This window comes from Marmota marmota, unplaced genomic scaffold (assembly GCF_001458135.2).
Source record: "Marmota marmota marmota unplaced genomic scaffold, marMar, whole genome shotgun sequence".
Lineage (NCBI taxonomy): Eukaryota > Metazoa > Chordata > Mammalia > Rodentia > Sciuridae > Marmota > Marmota marmota.
The window spans coordinates 24262948-24285491 of record NW_025999968.1 but is presented as its reverse complement, the minus strand read 5'-3'; the positions used below and the strand labels follow the sequence as shown (position 1 = coordinate 24285491).

Sequence of the window (22544 nt, the reverse complement as noted above, 5' to 3'; positions counted from 1 at the left end):
ATATATATATATAAAATATTATAAAATATGATTGTAAATATGAAAGCATTGAATGATGATTCACAAGATGTTTAGAGAGAATCAGAAGAGTTTAGAAGAAACTATATAATTTTATCTGGGTCTGGGAGAAATTTATGCATTCTAATCTATCTAAGAACATATTTTTAGGCATGGTCCACTTAAGAGAAGTAGAAAATTAAGACCAATTTAAGTGAATACATTTTAGCAACAAAAGTTCTAGCATTAAAAAGTTTTTTTTTAATTAATTAAAGAAAAGAAAAATATAAGTACCTATGTGCTTGCCACCCAGGTTTTACAAATATTAGCTTTTAATATCACATTTCAGTTTTATTTTTAAAGAAATGGGTAACAAATCCCTGAGGCTTTCTGCACCACATTCATCCCCACTATCCTTCCCAGTGATAATCACTATCTGGAACTAATTTTTTTTTTCCCTTCTGTGTTTTTCAGCCTCACAATTCAGCCTTTCAAACTCTACTTCAAATTTGTTGGTAAATGATTACTCACTGTGATCAAGTCTAAAAGAAGAGACTTAGCAATCACACTTAGCAATATGTATCATTGCTTTCTATACATAGATGTGGAGTCTTATAAAGAATACTGTGATATAGTACATCATCTCTGCTACATTTTTTCCCTCCATAGGGGATGTAAGCTGTCCAATATCACTTTTTGGGCCTAAATAAATATAACTAAATCTAGACCATTTATAGACTTTGCTGAGTTCTTATTATCCTAATTAAGCTGTACATACAGATTAGCAAGGATTACCTAATGTACTATATGCTGAACTGGAATGACTTACATTTCTTTTTTATCTCTTTAATGCTTGTTTATGAATAGTGAGAATTGTAGAATTGAAGGATAGAAAAGGAGCTAGAGACACTCCTATTTGACTTCAATATTTTACATATAATATAACTTTTTTGTGGTACTGGAGATTAAACCTAGGGCTTCATGCATGTTAAGCCCAAGCTCTGTCATTGAGCTATGCCCTCCAGTCCCCTACCCCTTTTATATTAAAGATGAAAAAACTGACACTAAGAATTTGACTTGATCAAAGCTTAAAAGCTAAGATATGATCCCAAATTTGGTGCTCTCACCACTTATTAGTGCTCAGTAAATATAGTTAATAGTTTTGATGTAATTTTATGCAGAGATCTCCAATTTGAATTAAAATGTCAGAAAGTAGTATACCTTCACAATAAAATAATACCATGAATCTTTTTTGGTGATTTTTTTCCAATCCATGTTTGTGTGTTTTTCTCACTTTCTCATTGTGTCATGAAACAGTATTTCTAAGTCCCTTTTTAGATATGTTTATATTACTTTTAGAATTTATGTATATGCTCATGCTTAAGTTTAGAACTTGAACCATATAGTTTTAAGTATTTTAGGTAGTAGAGTTTTCATGTGTCAGGCTTTGCTTTTTAGTGCTTTCAGTAAAGTATTCCTTGACTTAAATAATATTTTTGAAGTTAAAAATACCTTTTCTCAGATGAAGTATTATCTTTTTTACTTGACTTATGAGAAAGTTTAACCTTCAAAATATTAAAAATATTGTAATATTTCCATTCAAACAAGATTCAGAATATAAATGGTTTCTACATTTAGTAATCTCCAATATTATGCTGCTTATATTTCTGATATCTCAATATATATATGTTATGTTGAAAGGAACCCTGAGATAAGATATCCTTGTGAACTTAATTTTGGAGTCTGTTAGCCACTATGTAGACTTGAACAACATCAAATATTAGCCCCTCAAGTATAGAAGTCTTTACTTGGTGAGGCAAATAGCTAAAATATTATAAAACAGAACTTTTGATCTCTTATTTCCTCTCTAAGAATTATTTCAGTTTTAAAAATCTTTCTTTTATTATCTTGAATCCATGTGCTTGTAAGGTATTTCAGAAAACTGTAGCCAATGTAATAAAGATACATGATTTTAATTACATTATCACATTGAACTGTTTTTTTGATGTGAAGTTATAAAAATCTAATTAATTACAGTGCTTTCTCAATTTAAAATTATATACTTTAATTTTATATAATATTTACTCAACAAGTGGGGGATCAGAAAATATATTTATGTTGTATTTTTTAATAAAGGAAAATTCTGGTGGAAGAGACTGTGAAAAGTTGTGTGTAATGGTTTTGAAGGGCTGAGGAATGTTAGTCATTATAGGCCTGCTGGGAAGCAGCAGGAGGAGACTGCTGAGCTGATTTACTTGAATTCTATAATTTTAAGCAGAAAAAATTCCATTGTCAGATTTGTATAAACATGTTGTTAGGTTTTATTAATAACATGCAATTCATGACTTTAGTTAAAGGTAATCTTTTTGTTAGATGCAGAAACTAAATTATGATTGTAGTAGGCCTAAATGTGGGGGCATTCCAGCATGCCTTGCTGAATGAGCCAGATTACCTGGCTACCTGATTTAGTGTGTGTGTATATATGTATATGTGTGTGTGTGTGTGTGTGTGTGTATATATGTGTGTGTGTGTGTGTGTGTATATATATATATATATATATATATATATATATATATATATATATAAATGTGAGTAAATTTTAGGATAAACAAAACGGCTCAAGTTACTCTTTGGAATAATAGTAATTATTTTTACAAAAGTTTGTATTTAAACTTTCCATGGAAACTGTTATAGACTACTTCTTATTTATACTGAAACCTTGAGTAACTTAAACATGATAGAATAAAATAGTTTTGAAATATCAAATGCAATAAAAATTCAAAGCTTTGCTTATTGCAGGGTTGAGAAAAACTGAGAGCACTTAATTCTGAGCTACTTCATTTGAGGTAGTTACTGAAAAGATTATTTTATTTTATAAAATTTTATTTTATTTTGTAAAATTTTATTTTATAAAATTTTATTTTATAAAATTTCACAGTGTTTGATATTATTTATATCTTAACCCTGTTGGAAACTTTCCCCAGTGATGTCATTTGGTCTCCTCATTATTTCTTTCTTTCTTTTTTTCCTGATTATACTCTTCATGTTTTTTGTGGGGAGGATGGGGATTGAACTCAAGATTGAACTCAGGGGCACTTGACCACTGAGCCACATCCCCAGCCCTGTTTGTATTTTATTTAAAGACATGGTCTCACTGAGTTGCTTAGTGCCTCACCATTGCTGAGGCTAGCTTTGAACTTGAGATTTTCCTGCCTCAGCCTTCTGAGCGCTGGGATTACAGGTGTGCGTCACTCACTGTGCCCAGCATACTCTTCATGTTTACTTAAAAGATTCTTGAAGTTTCATTCTTCCTTTTCCCCTGGCTCTTCTCCCTCCTATGTGTGACATACCTGAGCTGTATTCCTAGTTGCAAAATGCTACAATATTCATCTTTTCTGGATAGCCGTTCACTATATTGTGTTTAGGAAATGTTTTTGTACTTTTATCTCATTCTTGACATTTATTAATAGTTCAACTAATAATTTAGTTCTTCAAACAAAATAATAAAATTACGTTCTAAATATTTCCTAGCTTCCTTAGAAAGCAAATTCATAGTTGGAAAACTTGATAATGCAGGTGAAATTTCCACATGGATACAGGTATATGTACCTTACATACTACCTCATCTCCATAAGTTCAGTATCTGCTAAATTCTCTTTGGCATTCCCACTGGCCTCACCATCAGCTTGTTGGGAATGGACTCTGAATGCTGCTTATTGTGATTTATCTTATTCTTACACTGATTCAAGAGTAGACATTCTGTTATTCCCTGATGTGAGTATGCGATGTTGAAATATTTAGATAAGACTAAGGTTTCTGGATAACAAAGGAAGTGAACATGCAGAATAAATTCATTTCTTCATAGTGAAAGTCAGAGTCCTTACTGTAGCCTGTAAAAGTTATCTGAGGTGTGTCTGATCTCTTTTCCTTCTAGTCTACCTTTACCTCACTTGGTTTCACTACAGTGGCCTCCTTGTGGATACTTGGATGTTATCACATGTCCTGACCTTTATGTCTACACCATCTGTTCTCTCTTTCCCCTCAGGTACATGTGTAACTAAATCCCTACTTCAAGTTCTTGCTATATTTCACCTTCTGTGTGAGACCTGTCTTGATCTCCCTATATAGCTGCCCCCACTTCCTACCCCACTGGTGGTCCCCCTTATCTTGCTCTATACTCTGTTCTTTATTCCAATGAACATAATTTTCTAACATACTCTATCACATATTCTTGATGTATTTACTTTATCATTCTTTTTTTCTCTTGCCTCTAAAATGTAAACTTAATAAAGAAGAAGTTTTGTGTGTGTTTGTGTTTTTTTTTTTGTGTGTTTGTGTTTTGTTTTGGTAGTAGTTGCTTTAATTAGCAGATTTCCCTTAGTACTTAACAACATTGGTATTTGGTGTATAGGAGTTGTCAGTGATTATCTAATAGGTAACAAATTTGGTTTTTGTAAGACTTGAGTTTTTCTACCTTAGTAAGTGATCAATTCCTGGTCAGCCTCATATCTTTACTTTGTCCTTCTCTTTTTATGTGGATCATTTGAATACATCTAGAATTTGAGAAAAAAAAAAGTCCACATCCAAGAAAACAATGCCTAGAAAAATTAGAAAACACTCTTTACTGCCATCTGAGTTCTGTTTTTACTCTCCTTGGGATAATTGCCAGTGAGAACAGAGTATACTTGTATTTATCCTGTAAAAATGTAGCATTTCCCTATGGTCCTAACATGGCAGCTGTGTTAACCTTTGTCTTTGTCTCTGTATCCCCAGAGCAATTTTAATTCCCATATCCATGGTGATAATGAACTGTCTCACCTTTTACATTGTAGAAATATTCAGTCTGGAACAAACATAAGTTTTAATTGATGGACAGAATCACCAAGTTAATAAGACCAGTGTAATCAGTTTGTTCCTTTGTAACCTTTCTCAGGCTTAAGAAGGTCCTAAAAGGTGAATTCGGTTCATCCAGATTCTGTAACTGATGAATTGTGTAACCTTTGACAAATTATTTAACTTACCTGTCTTCAGTAGATTGAATTTGTTGTTGTATTGTTGTTTGCTGGTTTGTTTTTAACTCTGGATTTTATATCATCAGAAATGTTTTAAACTTTATGTTTTGGGAAGACTTTCAAAATATTTTAGCAATTAAGTTAAAATAATCATATTATTGTGCTTCATTTAAGACTTAAATTTGTAAGGTACTACATATCTAGAAACAAAGTTGAGCCTACAACCTAGCAAGAATTCTTTTCTTATGTACTTTCATAAGATAAGCAGATTTGTAATAATCCCTGGAATTCATTTAACTAGAAAATTAAGTCTTTAGCTGTGATAAGCAATTTAGGGTTAGTCTGTATATCCTTACCTTCCTTTATGTTTTCTTTCCCTTTTTTCTTCTTTAGCTCTTAGGTTATCTATTGCACAATTTTATTTGCTTAGAGAACAAAAGGATGATACTTTGTACTTTATTTGACTTTTAAATTTAAATTTACATTTTATTTATCATCTCTCCTGTCCTTCAACAAATTGACTTGTATTTTGTAGATGCTTCTTAAATGCTGCTTGAGTAAATGAAGCTGCATTTATTTCTTTGCTTTTGTTTTCCTAATACTAAGTTAACAAAGAAAGTGATTTTAAACTTTTCTTCTTTTAAGAAAGGTGACTCTTGTGATGGTGGGACTTGATAATGCTGGCAAAACAGCAACAGCAAAAGGAATCCAAGGAGGTAAGCTGAAAATTATTCCAAAATCTAATAAATTATCCTGAATTTACATATTTATGCTAAATTGTTTTATCACATAATAATTGGGTTTATATAGTATGCACTCAGTTACTTTATATTCTTAATATACTTGAGACTTTCATGACTGGGTTCTAGCTTGTTAGTACCAGCCTAATATTAGGGTTCAAATTTCAATAGATGCAGAGAAACAGAGGCTCCTTGAGGTCTCTTTTTAGCTAGGAGGTTGGTGTCTGTGTTCTAAAATGTAAGGACGGTAAATGCAAAAAAACAATGGCATATCCTTGTCTTTAACAATATCCATTTTCTACATGTATGTTCTTGGTCAGAATTTGGTCATATAGCTAGGTGACGTAGAAGTAAAAATGTAGTTAGCATACCTCTGCATTTCTTGAGGACATCATAGACAATATTTTGTAATACACAATACACATGGAATTTACATTATAGAATTTGTGGTGGCAAAATGTTTTCTTACAATAGTAAGTTTTGCAGGGTATTAAGAAGTAAAAGTCCTCTGATTACGTGGTATACAAGCCATCTTGTTGCATTCAGTTTTCAGGAATAACTACTAAAGGCTTTTCTCCCAATTCACACCCTTTAAGATACCTAGGTGGTGATATATCTTCAGGACCCAAGAAACTCACTATCACACCACAGCTACACTGTAGGATAAAGCATTAAATTAAAACTAACCAACTAAATATAGCCAATGAGATATAGCATACATGATAAAAAGTCCTTTAATGACAGATAAACTGTGGTTAATGTAACTATAAAAATTACATTTTACATTGAAAAATAGCATCAAGAAATGCAGTTCATCTATAATAAGTCCTTAATAATGATTGCATGGGTAGATGGATACATATATTGAAGGGCAAGAACAGCAGCATCAGCTATTTTATTTTATTTTTACTTTTTATTTTTGCTAACACAGATTGAACCTAGGTGCACTCAACCCCTGAGCCATATTCCCAGCCCTTTTTAATATTATATTTAGAGACAGGGCCTTGCTAAGTTGCTGAGGCTGGCTTTGAACTCAAGATCCCCCTGCCTCCACCTCCCAGGCCACTGGAATTTTCAGCGTACACTACTGCACCTGGAAACATTAGTTATTTTAGCAGTATTGTGTTATAGTTTGAAGAACTATGTATGTTGTGGTGAGTGCTAAGGATACAAAGACTTAGTCCCACATGATGGGAAGATGTAGGCTCATATGAAGGTCATTTAGAAGATAGGATATTATGGTAGAGGGTAAAGGTGATAATAGAAGTGAAAAGGAATCAACAGAAAAGGATTTATGGGGAAAGTTGCATTTGAATTTACGCTTAAGTCTTGAAATGCAAATCCTGTATAGGAATCAGTAGAGAGTAGAGGGCATTCCATATTCTGGCTTTTGTAGTCCTAAAGACCTCTATTTCAATTGCAGAGGCTTTTGAGAGGACTTGTATTTGTATCCTATCTCTACCTAGAAGTAAACTTGAAAAAACATTCTTAGTGTGTATCAGTTGTTTGGGAATATTGCTCTCATTTTATCTGTGCTTACATTGCTCCCTCTGCCTAGAATGTTGTTCTCCCTCTGTTAGAATTATGTAGCTTTATGACTTCACTCACATTTCACTTCTCTGAAGCCTCTCTAGACTATAATTCATCCCTTCCTTCTTGAATTCCCTCACACTATCCTAAGTCTTTTTCATAGAACATAAAAATTCTGTTATCCTCAGTAATATTCTCTCTGTTTTGGCATTCAGTGTTCTGTGAGGATATCAACCATATTTTTATTGCTCTTTGTACCATGATTCCTAGAAAATTTCTGTTATTGAATAGACATTTAGTACACATTAGTTTCCTATCTCTGCTCCATAGTAGTGGATTTGTTTTCATTTGTGATTTCCTCTGACTTGACTTAATTCATTCTCAAAGACAACTGCCTAGGGCTGGGGATATAGCTCAGATGGTAGAGTGTTCGCCTCATATGCACAAAGCCCTTGGTTCAATCTCCAGCACCACAAAAAAAAAAAAAAAAAAAAAAAAAAGACAACTGCTTATTTGCTTATTTTGTCTGTGAAAACCAGTTCTGGCCAATACTAGCTCCATATTTTTAATGATGTACTGTGATACTGTTTCTTGAAAATCAGGCTGCTTATATTAGGTCTAATCTTGCTTTTTGCTTTTTCTAGAAAATGAAGATATAGCAAAAATGTGACTTTAAATATCTCTAATAACTTTCTCAGGCATTGTGTGAACTCTGCAGAGGTACTTGTTAAAAGAAAGTCGTGCAGTGCAGATGTGTTTCTCAGTTATACCTAAGCCCAGAAAGTACCTTTTACATTTATCTTCTTATGTTTTGCTCAATGTGGGAATCTTACTCTCTAAACTAAGGTTGGTCAGTATTATTTTCTGCAGTGGTGGGAATGGTCTGTATTTACTCTGTCCAGTAGGGTGGACCTGAAAAATCCATGTAGTTTTTGAGCACTTGAAATATGGCTTGTACAACTGAGAAAAAAAATTTTTAATTTTATTTTATTTTAATTAATTTTAAGAGCCTCATGTAGTTTTTGCTACTGTTTTAATCATACAGTGCTACACAAAGTCCTAGAGTAGTAGTTATAGTAGATTGTAGTGATGTAGAGGGAATGGAAGAGACAAACATGAAACTTGAACCTATTAGCAGGTTCTACTAATCTTTCAAGGGTTATATCTTTTCCATTCCTTTGTTTTTATGTTCATACCTTTCTGAAAAGTATGTGTCATTCACTTTCATTGTAGAGATTTTTGCAAAATGAATTTTAATAAAGCATTTCTTCAGTCACCTTTAATAGTCTTCCAAATACCTTCATTGATTCTCTGTTCTCTGACTTTGGACCCCTCTTCAGTCTGGCTTCAGTCTGCATTTACAGTCTTAAGGATTAGCTTCAGTTTGTGGCTATTTTCTTGATTCTCATTTCCCTTGCTTACATTATGCTTCTGCCTACCTAATTTTTAGGTCTAATTCCCATCTCCCCATTTTTTTTTAATGACCTTCAGAGGGGCTGGGGATGTGGCTCAAGCTGTAGCGCGTTCACCTGGCATGTGTGCAGCCCGGGTTTGATCCTCAGCACCACATACAAAGATTTGTGTCCGCCGAAAACTAAAAAATAAATATTAAAAAATTCTCTCTCTCTCTCTTTCCCTCCTCTCTCTCTTTAAAAAAAAAAAATGACCTTCAGAGATCTCTTGTTAATCCTTTTCTGTCATTACCACTCATTGATATAATCATGTGCACCCTAGACTTTTTTTTTGCTGTCATATACAGAAGCGCTTCCCCTAAAAACAGAAAACCTTCAATTATACATTATTTGGAGCATCTAGTACATATATCTATAGAAATAATGTAGTCTCTTTATTTTATTTGCAAGCTGTTATCAAAAATCTTTACTTAGTTGTAGCTCTAACTTATCTAGTTTAAAAGAGGTTTTTTTTTTTTTTTTGTAGTTTCTCCTATGTTATGATTCTTCTAAACCATTTTATTCTTTAAATGTTTATCATTTTCTTTTTAACTCCACAGAATTTATCCCTAGGGTTGACTATGGCATTGAAAGGTTGACACTTATTGTTTTTAAGTTGGAGAGGAAATAGCATTAACGACAAGAATTTATTCATTCATTTAACATATACTTACTGAATACCTATTAGGTGCTGGGATTATAGCATCTTAAAAAATACAGAAATTTCTATCTGCATGGAATAAAAAATATAGTTGGATATTTTGTATTATCTAGCCTCTTACCAAACCAGTATGTTTAGATGTAGTGTCTGTTGCATAAACAAGTGGTAAATATTCCATTTAGTATTTAAATGACATTAAAATACTAGAGTTAATGTTATTTAAAGTCTAAAGATTGTTCCTTTTGTGTCATTTTAAACAGAACACCCTGAAGATGTAGCTCCTACTGTTGGATTTTCTAAAATTGACCTTAGACAAGGAAAGTTTGAAGTCACCATCTTTGACTTGGGAGGTGGCAAAAGAATTCGGGGAATTTGGAAGAATTACTATGCTGAATCCTATGGGGTAATATTCGTTGTGGATTCCAGTGATGAAGAGAGAATGGAAGAGACAAAAGAGACAATGTCAGAAGTGTTAAGACATCCTAGGATATCTGGAAAGCCTGTATTGGTGTAAGTAACAGTGTCATTGTAAATTAGGGGCAGTGGCCTTAACCGATAAAGAAGTTATCTGTTACAAAGTATTGTATTAACTAAAATAGTTGTGCCCTAGTACAATAAAATGTATGTAATTAACTGAGAATTACTGATTATTGAGGCCTTCTTATAAAATAGGGATAAAGAATTAAGATTGTGTTATGGAACAAGTCTTATAATTAGATCTCCTGGGTATTAAAATATAAACTCATGTTTTAGTTGACAATTTTCTTTCTATCAAATTTAGTTTGAAATTGTCTATTAACAAGATTCTAGAATAATTTAAATTTTTTTCTCTTTTAATAACATATTTTACCATTGTCCTTGTTTTTTGTTTTTTTTGAGAAGATTCTTGTTTGCAAATTATTTAAATGGTTTATTTTTCTAATGCCACATTGATTTTTTAATATTTATTTCTTATTTTTCCATCTTACACATATGATCTGTGTCATTACCATCTTAGTCATACAGTTATATCATTTTGTCCGACTGCCTGAACATTTTTTAAGAACAAAGTGACAAACATCTTTTGTCGTCATAGCATTTATGTGTGGTAAACACCAGATGGTGCTATAGCTATGGTAGGTAGTAAAGTGAAAGTTCCTTAGTTTAAATTTCTCTTTAACTTGAAGCTAACTAAATATTGTCCTTGCCTTCTTATTTCTTTTCCCTCATTCTTGTGATTCACTATTAAGGATTAAAAAAAAATCAACTTATCATGTGGATAAATGAAAAAGTCTTAGTTCTCATTGTTCCTCAGGAGAATGAAGATTTTTTTAAGTGAGGCAGTTTGGAAGCTTTGATTACAAACGTTAAAAATCTAATTGTATCATTTATTGTTAAGCTTATACTTTAAAATTTTTATGGATTTAACTAATTAGGGAAGGTATGTGGTTTATATAATCAATACTGAATCTGAAGTAAAACTCTATTAGAGATATATATGAAAAGTTAGGTTGAATTGGTCTCTACAGTGTTTAAGCAGAGAATCAGTGATTTCTAAAGTCAATGATATTAATGACTATTAAAAAAAGATAGTAATGACTGTTGATCATTCATAAAATAGTTATATGTTTATACTTCAATAGTCATTTATTTTTCTTTTGTTCTTTTGTACATTTATTCATGCACGTACATATTAATTCATCAAGTTATTTATTGAGTATCTATTCTGTGCCAGGCACTGTTCTGGTGAGGGGAATTTGTTTGGGAACAAAAACAGTGAAACTACATGTCTGACCTCTGGTGCTTATGTTTTAGTGGGTATAGTAATAAATAAAATTAACAAATTCTGTCATATTAAGTGATACATATATTGAAACAATGAAGTAGGTGAAGGAAGATCAGGATGCCTATAGTGGTGGTGACAACAAGGGCATTTTGCCCTTATAATTAAGGAATATTACACTTAAGGTGATGGAGACAGTCTTACAGATTTCTGTGGAAAAGCACCAGGGCAGGAGCTTGCAATTATTAAGTGACTAGAGTGATTTCTGAGTAATTAGATAACTATAAGTAAAATATCTGCTTTCAGTTCTGTCATCTCTCTCAGCCAGGGAATTTCCTGAGTAGAAGAAAAAAGTACACAGCTTGGATAATTACTTCATCATTATAATTTTATAATCAGTGAGAACTTAAAAAGATATGAGGATTAATTATGGATCAATAGTATGTTTATGAAATATAATATGTCTTATTATTTTATCAACTTTTTTCAGAGGAGTTTTTTTTCCCCAAAATGTATTTTAATTTTAATTGACACATAGAAATTGTACATGTTTGTGGGGTACAGTGGGATATTTCAATATTTGTATATAAAGTGTACTTTGATTCAGATCAGGGTAATTGACATTGTTATTCCAAGATTTGTGTTTGTGGTGTGAACATTCAGTCCTATTAGCTGGAGGAAGTAAGTCACTGAAGATGCCTTTGGAGTATATGTTTTATATCTGGCAAGTGGAGTCTCTCTACCTCTCTGCTTCCTGATATGATGTATTCAGCCACTTTCCTTTGCCACACTTTTCTGCCATGATGTTTTCTCATTTTGATCTCTAAAGAATGGAGCTAGCTGTCTATGGATTGAGACCGTTGAAACTCTGAGCCCACAGATAAATTTTTTCTTCTTTAAAATTGTTTTTGTCAGGTTCTTTGGTCACAGTAGTGAAAAAACTGACTAAAATAACATAGGCTTATTTCTGAATTCAGTATTCTATTCCTTTTGTCTATGTGTTTGTTTTTGTGCCAGTATCATGCTGTTCTAGTTACTAAATCTTTGAACTAATGTTTTGAAGTCAAGTGTGGTAATGCCCTCCAGCTTTGTTATTTTTGCTCAGGATTGCTTTGCTCTTTGGGGTCTTTTGTGTTTCCATAAAAATTTTAGGGAGTTTTTTCCCAATATCTGTGAAAGAATATCAATGGTATTTTAATAGGAATTTCATAAAATCCATAAATCACTTTGCATAGTATGGACATTTTAACCATATGAATTCTTCTAATGCATAAGCATGGGATGTCTTTCAGTTTTTTTGTGTCCTGCTCAGTTGATTTCATGACTGTTTTGACATTTTCATTGTAAGGATCAATCACTGTCTTGATTGTATTTATTCCTAAATAGTTCATTTATTTATGTTTTAAGCTAATATGAGTGGATTCCTTTCTTGACTTCTTTCTCAACAGTTTTCTTTTTGATGTATATAGTAAAGGTACAGATTTTTTTATGTTCATTTTGTGTCTTGCACCTTACTGATTTTTTTTTTTAAGTCCATTGCTTTTTTTTTTTTTGGTACCAGGGATTGAACTCAGGGGCACTCAACCACTGAGCCACATCCCAGCCCTGTTTTGTATTTTATTTAGATACAGGGTCTCACTGAATTGCTTAGAGCCTTGCCATTACTGAGGCTGGCTTTGAACTCGCCATCCTTGTGTCTCAACTTCGTGAGCCACTGGGATTACAGGCATGCGCCACTACACCCAGCCCCTACTGTATTTGTTTATCAATTCTACCAGTTTTTTGGTAGAGTCTTAAGGTTTTAAATCATGTCATTTTCTAACAGGGATAATTTAGCTTCTTCCTTTTTAAATTTGAGTGTCATTAATTTCTTTCTCTTGCCAAATTGCTTTGGCCAAAACCTTCAATACCATCTTGTATAAGGTTGATGAAAGTGGACATCCTTGTCTTGTTTCTGGTCTTAGAGGAAATGATTCTGGCTTTTCCCATTCACTCTGATGTTTTATCTGTAGGTGTTTTTGTTTGTTTGTTTGTTTGTTGCTTTCTAATTAGTTATCCATGACAGCAGAATATGCACTTCAATTCATTGTATACAAATGGAGTACAATTTTTCATTTCTCTAGTTGTACACAATGCAGTCACATCATTCATGCAATCATACACTTACATAGGGTAATAATGTCCATTTCATTCCACCATCTTCCAACCCCATACCCCTTTCCCTGTCCTCTCTCCCCTTTGCTCAATCCAATGTTTCTCCATTCTTTCCTTGCCCCTCCCCCCTATTATGGATCATCATCCTCTTATCACAGAAAACATTTGGCCTGATTGACTTCCTTCGCTTATCATGATACTCTCCGGTTCCATCCATTTGCCTGCAAGTACCATAATTATATTCTTCTTTAAGGCTGAGTAATATTTCATTTTGTATATATACCAGAGTTTCTTTTTCCATTCATCTATTGAAGGGCATCTAGGTTGGTTCCATAGTTTAGCTATTTTTGAATTGAGCTGCTATAAACATTGATGTGGCTGCATCACTGTAGTATGTTGATTTTAAGTCCTTTGAGTATAGATTGAGCAGTGGGATAGCTGGGTCTAATGGTGGTTCCATTCCAAGTTTTCTAGGGAATCTCCATACTTCTTTCCATAGTGATTACACCAATTTGCAATCCCACCAGTAGTAAATGAGTGTACCTTTTCCCCCACATCCTCGCCAACACTTACAGTTGCTTGTATTCTTGATAATTGCCATTCTGACTGGAATGAGATGAAATCTTAGTTTTTATTTGCATTTCTTTAATTGCCAGAGATGTTGAACAGTTTTTCATGTTTGTTGATCGATTTTATATCTTATTTTGTGAAGTGGTTGCTCAGTTCCTTAGCACATTTATTGATTGGGTTATTTGTGTTTTTTTGGTGTTAAGTTTTTTGAGTTCTTTGTATATCCTGGAGATTAGTGCTCTTATCTGATGGGTGTGTGATAAAGATTTTCTCCTATTCTGTAGTCTCTTTCTTCACATTACTGATTGTTTCCTTTGCTGAGAAAAAGCTTTTTAGTTTGAATCCATCCCATTTATTGATTCTTGATTTAATTTCTTGCACTTTAGGAGTCTTGTTAAGGAAGTCAGGTCTTAGCCAACATGATGAAGATTTGGGCCTACTTTTTTTTTCTATTAGGTGCAGGGTCTTTGGTCTAATTCCTAGGCCCTTGATCCACTTTGAGTTGAGTCTTGTGCAGGGTGAGAGATAGAAATTTAATTTCATTTTTGCTGCATGTAGATTTCCAGTTTTTCCAGTACCATTTGTTGAAAGACAATTTTTTCTCTAATGTATGTTTTTGGCACTTTTGTCTAGTATTAGATAACCGTATTTATGTGGGTTTGTTTCTGTGTCATCTATTCTGTACCGTTGTTCTACAGGTCTATTTTGGTGCCAATACTATGCCGTTTTTGTTACTGTAGCTCTGTAGTATAGGTTCAGTTCTGGTATTGTGATGCCTTCTGCTTTATTCTTCTTGCTAAGGATTGCTTTAGCTATTCTGGGTTTCTTGTTTTTCCAAATGAATTTCATGATTGCCTTTTCTATTTTTATGAGGAACATCATTGGGCTTTTAATTGGAATTGCTTTAAATTTGTATAATGCTTTTGGTAGTCTGGCCATTTTGACAATAATAATTTTGCCTATCTAAGAACAAGGGGGATTTTTTCATCTAAAATTTCTTTCTTTAGTATTCTGTAGTTTTCATTGTCGAGGTCTTTTCATCTTTTTTTTTTTTTAGGCTATTGTGAATGGTGTAGTTTTTTCAAATTTCTCTTTCATGGGATTCATCACTGATGTACAGAAATGCATTTGATTTATAGGTAATGATTTTATATCCTGCTACTTTGCTGAATTCATTTATTACATCTAGAAGTTTTCTGGTTGAATTTTTTTGATCCTCTAAGTATAGAATCATGTCGTCTGCAAAGAGTAATAGTTTGAGTTTTCTTTTCCTATGCATATCCCTTTAATTTCTTTTTTCTAGTTGCTCTGGCTAAAGTTTCAAGGACTATGTTATTGAATAAAGTGGTGAGAGAGGGCATCCCTGACTTGTCCCAATTTTAGAAGAAATGTTTTCCATTTTTCTCCATTTGGAATGATGTTTGCTTTGGGCTTAGCATAGATAGCTTTTACAATGTTAAAGTATGTTCCTATTATCCCTAGTTTTCTAGTGTTTTGAACATGGAGAGGTGCTGTATTTTGTCAAATGCCCTTTCTGCATCTATTGAGATGATCATGTGGTTCTTATCTGTTTATATGATGAATTATGTTTGTTGATTTCTATATGTTGAACCAACCTTGTATCCCCTGAATGAGCCCAACTCAATCATGGTACAGTATCTTTTTAATATGTTTTTGTGTGTGATTCGCCAGAATTTTATTGAATTTTTGCCTCTTGATGTGTCTTTGTCTGGTTTTGTTATCAGGGTGATACTAGCCTCATAGAATGAGTTTGGAAGGGTTCCCTCCTTTTGTTTTCATGGAGTAATTTGAGGAATATTGGTATTAGTTCTTCTTTGAAGGTCTTGTAGAACTCAGCTGAGAATTCATCTGGTCCTGGGTTTTTCTTAGTTGGTAAGCTTTTGAAGGCATCTTTTATTTCATTGTGTGAAACTGACCTGTTTAAATTATGTATGTCTTCCTGATTCAGTTTGGGTAGATCATGTCTCTAGACATGTCTGTGTCTTCAAGATTTTCTATTTTATTGGAGTATAAATTTTCAAAATAGTTTCTAATTATTTTTTGTATTTCAGTAGTGACCATTGTGACATTTCCTTTTTCATCATAAATTTTAGTAATTTGAGTTTTCTCTCTCCTTCTCTTCGTTAACATGGTGAAGGGTTTGTCAATTTTATTTAATTTTTCAAAGAACTAACTTTTCAGTTTAAGATTTTTTTTTCAATTTTTTTGTTTCAATTTCATTGATGTCTGCTCTGATTTTAATTATTTCCTGTTTTCTACTGTTTTTGATGTTGATTTGTTCTTCTTTTTCTAGGGCTTTGAGATGTATGAATGAGCTTAATGCAGTGAACTTTCCTCTTAGTATTGCCTTCACAGTGTCCCAGAGATTTTGATATGTATTATTGGTATTCTCATTTACCTCTAAGAATTTTTTTTTATCTCCTCCCTTATGTCTTCTGCTGTCCATTGTTCATTCAATAGTTTATTATTTCATTTCCAGGTATTGGAGTAACTTCTATTTTTTATTTTATCATTGATTTCTAATTTCATCCTATCAGATTATGATCTCATAGAATGCAGGGTAATATCTCTATTTTTTTTTAGTTTGCTAAGAGTTGCTTTGTGGCATAATATATGGTCTATTTTAGAGAAGGATCCATGTGTTGCTGAAAAAGTGTATTTGCTCATTGATGGATGAAATATTCTATATATGTCTGTTAAGTCTAAGTTATTGATTTTATTATTTGATTTCTGTAGTTTCTTTGTTTAGTTTTTGTTTGGAACATCTATCCAATGGTGAGAAAATGTGTTAAAGTCACCCAGTATTGTGTTGTAGTGTATTTGATTCTTGAAATTGAGAAGAGTTTGTTTGATGAATGCAGATGAGCCATTGTTTGGGGCATATATATTTATGATTGTTATGTCTTATTGATATATGATTCCTTTAAGCAGTATGAAACATCCTTCTTTATCCCTTTTGATTAACTTTGGCTTGAAGTCCACTTTATCTGATATGAGGATGGAAACCCCTGCTTGTTTATGCAGTCCATGTGAGTGGTATGTTTTTTCCTAACCTTTCACCTTCAGCCTGTGGATGTCTTTTCCTATGAGATGAGTCTCTTGAAGGTAGCATTTTGTTGGGTCTTTTTTTAAATCCAGTCTTCCAGTCTGTCTTTTGATTGATGAGTTTAGGACATTAGCAACTGAGGTATGATTTGTATTCATGGTCATTTTGGTTTAATTTTGATTTTCAACTTGACTTGGTTTCTCCTTTGATTGGCTTTTTTATTAGTATAGTATAATAAGGTGATCACACCTGAACAGGGTAGATTTCTCGTCAGAAGGTGTGAGCTACCTAGTACAGTAAAAGTCTGAAATGATCAGAAATAAAGATAAAGCCAGAAATTAGATAGAAAGAGGAGCATCTGATGGGTTTTCCAGTCCTGATAGGAGCTGGAAGTGAACAACTGAAAAATGGCTCCGATTCTTTCTTAAAGGGGTAGTACAAGCAAGGCAGGGATAAGGTTTCAGTAGGAGAAGTCTTGGTTTTGTGCTTGCTTCTCAATGTGGCGGGGGTCTTGCAGTAAACAGGTTGGTTGGCATTTTGGCAAGCCAAACCCATCTCCATGTGGCCATAGTGGGTCGTTTCCATCTCTGGAACTGTGCCTGAACTTGAGTGGTGAGCTAGAACAAGGTTCCAATTTGAAGTAGGCATTCTCAAACCAGGGGGTTCTACCTGGGAGTTCCTACATCTGGGGTTCCCTGACTAATGACTTCCACATCACTCAGTTTACTCATAGCTCTCCACAGTGTAGTTCCTACCTTTGCTGATTTTTATTGTTGTTTTTCGTTTCTTCCTCATGGAATATTTTTCTGAGGATGTTCTGTAGTGCAGGTTTTCTAGTTGTAAATTCTTTAAACTTTTGTTTATCATGGAAGGTTTTTATTTCATCATCAAATCTGAAGCTTAATATTGCTGGACATAAAATTCTTAGTTGGCATCCATTTTCTTTCATAGCTTGGTATATATTGTTCTAGGACCTCCCAGCTTTGAGGGTCAGGGTTGAGATCTCCTGAGATCGAAATTGATTTCTTCCTATATATAATCTGATACTTTTCTCTTGTGGTCTTTAAAATTCTGTCCTTATTCTGTATGCTAGGCATTTTCTTTATAATGTGCCTTGGTGTGGATCTGCTGTCATTTAGTACATTTGGTGTCCTGTAAGCCTCTTGTATTTGATTTTCCATTTCATTCTTCAGATTTTGGAACTTTTCTGATATTATTTTATTCATAAGATTGTTCATTCCTTTGGTTTGTATCTCTGTGCCTTCCTCTATCCTGATAATTCTTAAATTTGGTCTTTTCATGTTATTCCATAATTCTTAGAAGTTCTGTTCATGTTTTCTTATCTTCACTGTATGGTCAACTTTATTTTCAAGATTATATATTTTGTCTTCATTGCCTGAGTTTCTGCCTTCCAAGTGATCTAGTCTGTTGGTGATGTTTTCTATTAAGTTTTTAATTTGGTTTATTGTTTCCTTCATTTCAAAGATTGCTGTCTGTTTTTGTCCCCCCCCCCCCAATCTCTCTTTATTGAAGTAATCTTATGCTGCCTGTGTTTGCTTTCTTATATCATCCTTTACTTTGCAGATCATTTTAATTATGTATATTCTGAACTCCTTCTCTGACATTTCCTTTACGGTGTTATCAATGGATTCTATTATTATAGCATCTTGGTTTATTTGGGTCACTTTCTTCCCTTGTTTTTTCATGTTGTTCTTGTGTCTTCCCCCCTAAGTAGAGCAGATCCAAGGTATTACAGTTTCTACCCTATAGACTTAGAGTATCCCTGCAGGTTTCCAATACCTTGACTTTAAGGGGCAGATCAATATTAACAGAACCCAGTGAAAACAATATGCAGCTTTTAACCACATAGTTCCTTTAAGACGTTTATAGTTTTGCCACAATAAACAGAAATGATGTGTTCGATTATTATCTACAATATAAACAGTAGGTTTGAGAAAGGGTCTACATTTTTTAATGATGGACAAAGAGAGAACCAGGGATAGGATTGGATGTTGAGGATGTTACTGAGGATGAGATATTATTGAAGTAGGAGGTGAGAATGTAGAGGTATTAAATCATAGGAAGCATGAAAGAGGAATCAAAGGAAGTTGTCTGTTAGCAGGAAAAAAGAAAGACACTCCAGGGAGACAGATATATGGAAGGAAAATATAGAGAAAGAGATGAAAATAAAATAAGATAGAATAAGATTAAATAAAATAAGAAAAACTGTAGAAATTTAAAAAAATACAACAAAACTGTAATATACTATTCAGACATCCCAGTCCTCAGTAGCCTGATGCATGAAAAGTACTTGGTTTCACAAATGTTAGGGATGTGAGGGTGGGACAAGAAAGAAAAAAAAATCTCAAAGGAAAATTGAATGATTGTTTCTGTTTGAGTTCCCTGCTTCCCTTCTCATCTGATAGGTGGTGTTGTCTAGATTTTGTTGGTATCTCCACCCTCTGGATGGTGAATATTACTAGGGTGTGAGGGTTAGTCTTGAAAATGGAAATCCTAGAGGCAAGGTGTAGCAGTTGCCGGTCCCTGTTGGAAGAACGCACCCCAGGAATCTCCTTGGGTCTACTCATGTGATGTGGGAGCCTGGTCTTGCCTGAGGATTCTACAATTCCTGGTCTCTAATTTAGTCTTTAAATTGTCTCTCTCTTGCCCCTGACCTTTTGACTACCCAATCAGGAACCTCTCTCTCCAGAGGTCCTGAGGGCTGTGTCCCTGTTGTGGAAAGCTGTTCTGTATCTGGAAGATCAGGACCAGGCATTGAGAGCTGCAGGCCAGCCACATAGCTGCAAGTGTTGAGATGGGTTGGTGGCTAGGGGGTGATGTTGGAAGACTGGGGATTGGGGAGCCAAAAGTCCCTGTTGATTGCCAAACTGGCAGGACTAGTGATCATTAGATGATGGTATATGGAGGGAGTTGGGGACCGGACTGTTGTCACGTCTCAGCAAGTGCTGCCTGAGTTGGCCCAGGGAATCTGGTTGGCACTGAGCCTTCATACCTTCTTCTAACCTACTGACTCCATGCAAAGCTCTCTCCTGCCTCTGCAGGAAGCAGGTAGCTATCAGTACACCTAGCAGGGAGACTTCAAGTGTAACCAAGCCTATAGGGACCTTGGTGATGGTCTATGAGGCCCTGGTTGTTGTCCCTGGGTGGAAGAAACCATGGTCCTAGTTGGTGGTGATGGTGGAGGTGACTAACCTGCAGGTACCTTGATGTTGGGCTTCCAGGCTCTTGCTAGTGTCCAAAGATGGAAGCTGCCCCAACTAAAGATGGCAATGGTGGCAGTGGAGGTAACCCAAGATGGTGGTGGTGTACCAAGATGGAGGCGACTGCTTTCAGAGATGGGACAGCGATGGTGGGCTTGTGCCACGGCATTGGGCAGCCTGTTTGGAGATGCAGCAATGCGGCTGGTGGTGCTGTGGCAGGCTGCTGCCTTCAGGCCCTTCCAGTGTCCCAAGATGGAGGCTACCAGGTTGAGGGGCCTAATGCAGCAGTTGCAGTGTCCCAGGTTAGAGGTGGCCAGAGGAGCCATGCGTTGGTAGATGGGGAGCTGAGCATCAGGGATCCACACAGGTGCAGCATCGGGTACAGCCAGAACAGAGGTCTATAAGTTTTTAATATATAGCCTTTATTGTGTTGAGATATATTCCTACCATGCCTAATTTTTTTTGTTTTGTTTTGTTTTTTTGTACCAGGTATTGAACTGAGGAGCATTTAACAACCAAGCCACATTCCCAGCCCTTTTTTAATTTTTAATTTTGAAACAGGGTCTTACTAAGTTGCTTAGGGCTTCACTAAGTTGCTGAGGCTGGCCTTGAACTTATGATCCTCCTGCCTTGGCCTCCCAATGACTGGATTACAGGCATGCACCACCACACCTGGCCCATGCTTAATTTTTTGAGAGGTTTATGAAGTTTATTGAATCTTATTGAATGCTTTTTGTGCATCTATTGAGATCATCATATGACTTTTGTCCTTCATTAGTGAATTTGATATGTTAAGTTTATTGATTTGCATATATCCAACCATCTTTGTATCTCTCAAATAAATTCCACTAGATTGTGGTGTAGAATTTTTTGTGTAATTTTGGATTTGTATTACTAGTATTTTATTGAGAATGTCTACATCTGGCTTTATCAGGGATATGGTCTATACTTTTCTTTTTCTCTTATTTATGTTGTGAATTTTTCCTCATCTGGTATCAGGTTAATGTTGGACTTGTACAATGAGTTTAGAAAAATTTCCTCCCTTTCAATACTTTAGAATGGTTTGAGAAGAAATGATGTTAGTACCTTTAAAAATGTCATAAAATTAAGCAGTGAAGCCATTTGATCCTTGTTTTTTTTCTTTATGGGAAGATGTTAATTACAGATTCCACTGTTTTATTTGTTAATGCCTGTTCAGATTTCCATGTCTTCATGGTTCAATTTTGGTAAGTTATATGTGTCTGGAAATTTATTCACATCTTTAAAGTTTTCCAGTTTGTTAGTGGATGGTGGTTCATAATAGTCCCTAATGATCTTCTGTTTGTGGTATCAGTTGTAATCGCTTCTTTTTCATCTCTGATTTTACTTATTTGGGTCACGTTTTCTTAGTCTAGAAGTTTGTTACTTTTGTTTTTCTTTTCAAAAGCCAACTTTTTGTCTTTTTTTTTTGGTTTGTATTTTGTTTATCTTTGCTCTGATCTTTTTTGTTTCTTTCCTTCTACTGACTGTGGGTTTGGGTTGTTCTTGCTTTTCTAATTCTTTAAATTGCATCATTACATTGTTCTTACTATCTTCACTGTGTGATCAACTTTAATTTCCACATTGTATGCTTTGTCTTCATTATCTGACATTCTTTCTTCCAAGTGATCTAGTCTGTTGGTTATGCTTTATTGAGTTTTTAAAAATATTTTTATTAGTTATTGATGGACCTTTATTATTTATTTATGTATTTGTATGTGGTGCTGAGATTGTATCCTTTATTTCAAGGATTTCTGTTTTTTGTTTTTTTTTTTCAGTCTCTCTCTTTCTTGAAGTAATCTTTTGCTATCTGTATTTTCTCTCTTATCTCTTTGTTGGAGTGATCAATTTTTGCCTGTATTTGCTCATTTAGGTCTTAGGTCATTCTTTAATTCACAGATCATTTTAATTATGAACCTTCTGAACTTCTTCTCTGACATTTCATCAACTTCACTGTCCATGGATTCTGTTATTACAGTATCCTGGTTTGTTTGGGGCACCTTCCTCCCTTGTTTTTTCATGTTGTCTGTGTGTGGCCTTAGAATATCACTGGAAGTAGGGGGAGGACATTACAGGTTTTTAGCTTTTTCCAGTCTTTGATCAGGTTAAGGAGCAAAATCAGCCTGTCTGCATGCACGCTGTAGTTCCTTTTAAGACTCTCTAAAGGAGCTCAAAAGCACTTGCTGTGAAAGAAAGACATTTATATGTCTTTCTTTCTTGCAGTGTGGATCTGAGATATTACAGTTTCTTCCCTGTATTCTTGTAGTACCCATGCAGATTGTCTGTCCCTCACCTTGATGTTGGGCTTCAAGAGAGAGCTGTTTTTAAAATGTTATATGAATTTAAGCTACACAAAACTTA

The 22544-nt window shown here is 34.3% G+C and overlaps 1 protein-coding gene across 3 annotated transcripts in view; it reads left to right on the top strand.

Moving 5' to 3' along the window:
- Positions 1-22544, top strand: part of Arl13b (ADP ribosylation factor like GTPase 13B) — a 66581-nt gene that overhangs the window by 6911 nt on the left and 37126 nt on the right. For 2 of the 3 annotated variants that reach the window (XM_048803494.1, XM_015478628.2), the window contains exons 2-3: positions 5655-5725; positions 9652-9901. In XM_048803494.1, the coding sequence (XP_048659451.1) occupies positions 5655-5725; positions 9652-9901 (321 nt within the window). The remainder of the gene's footprint in view (positions 1-5654; positions 5726-9651; positions 9902-22544) is intronic. The other variant, XM_048803496.1, reaches the window with a different exon arrangement.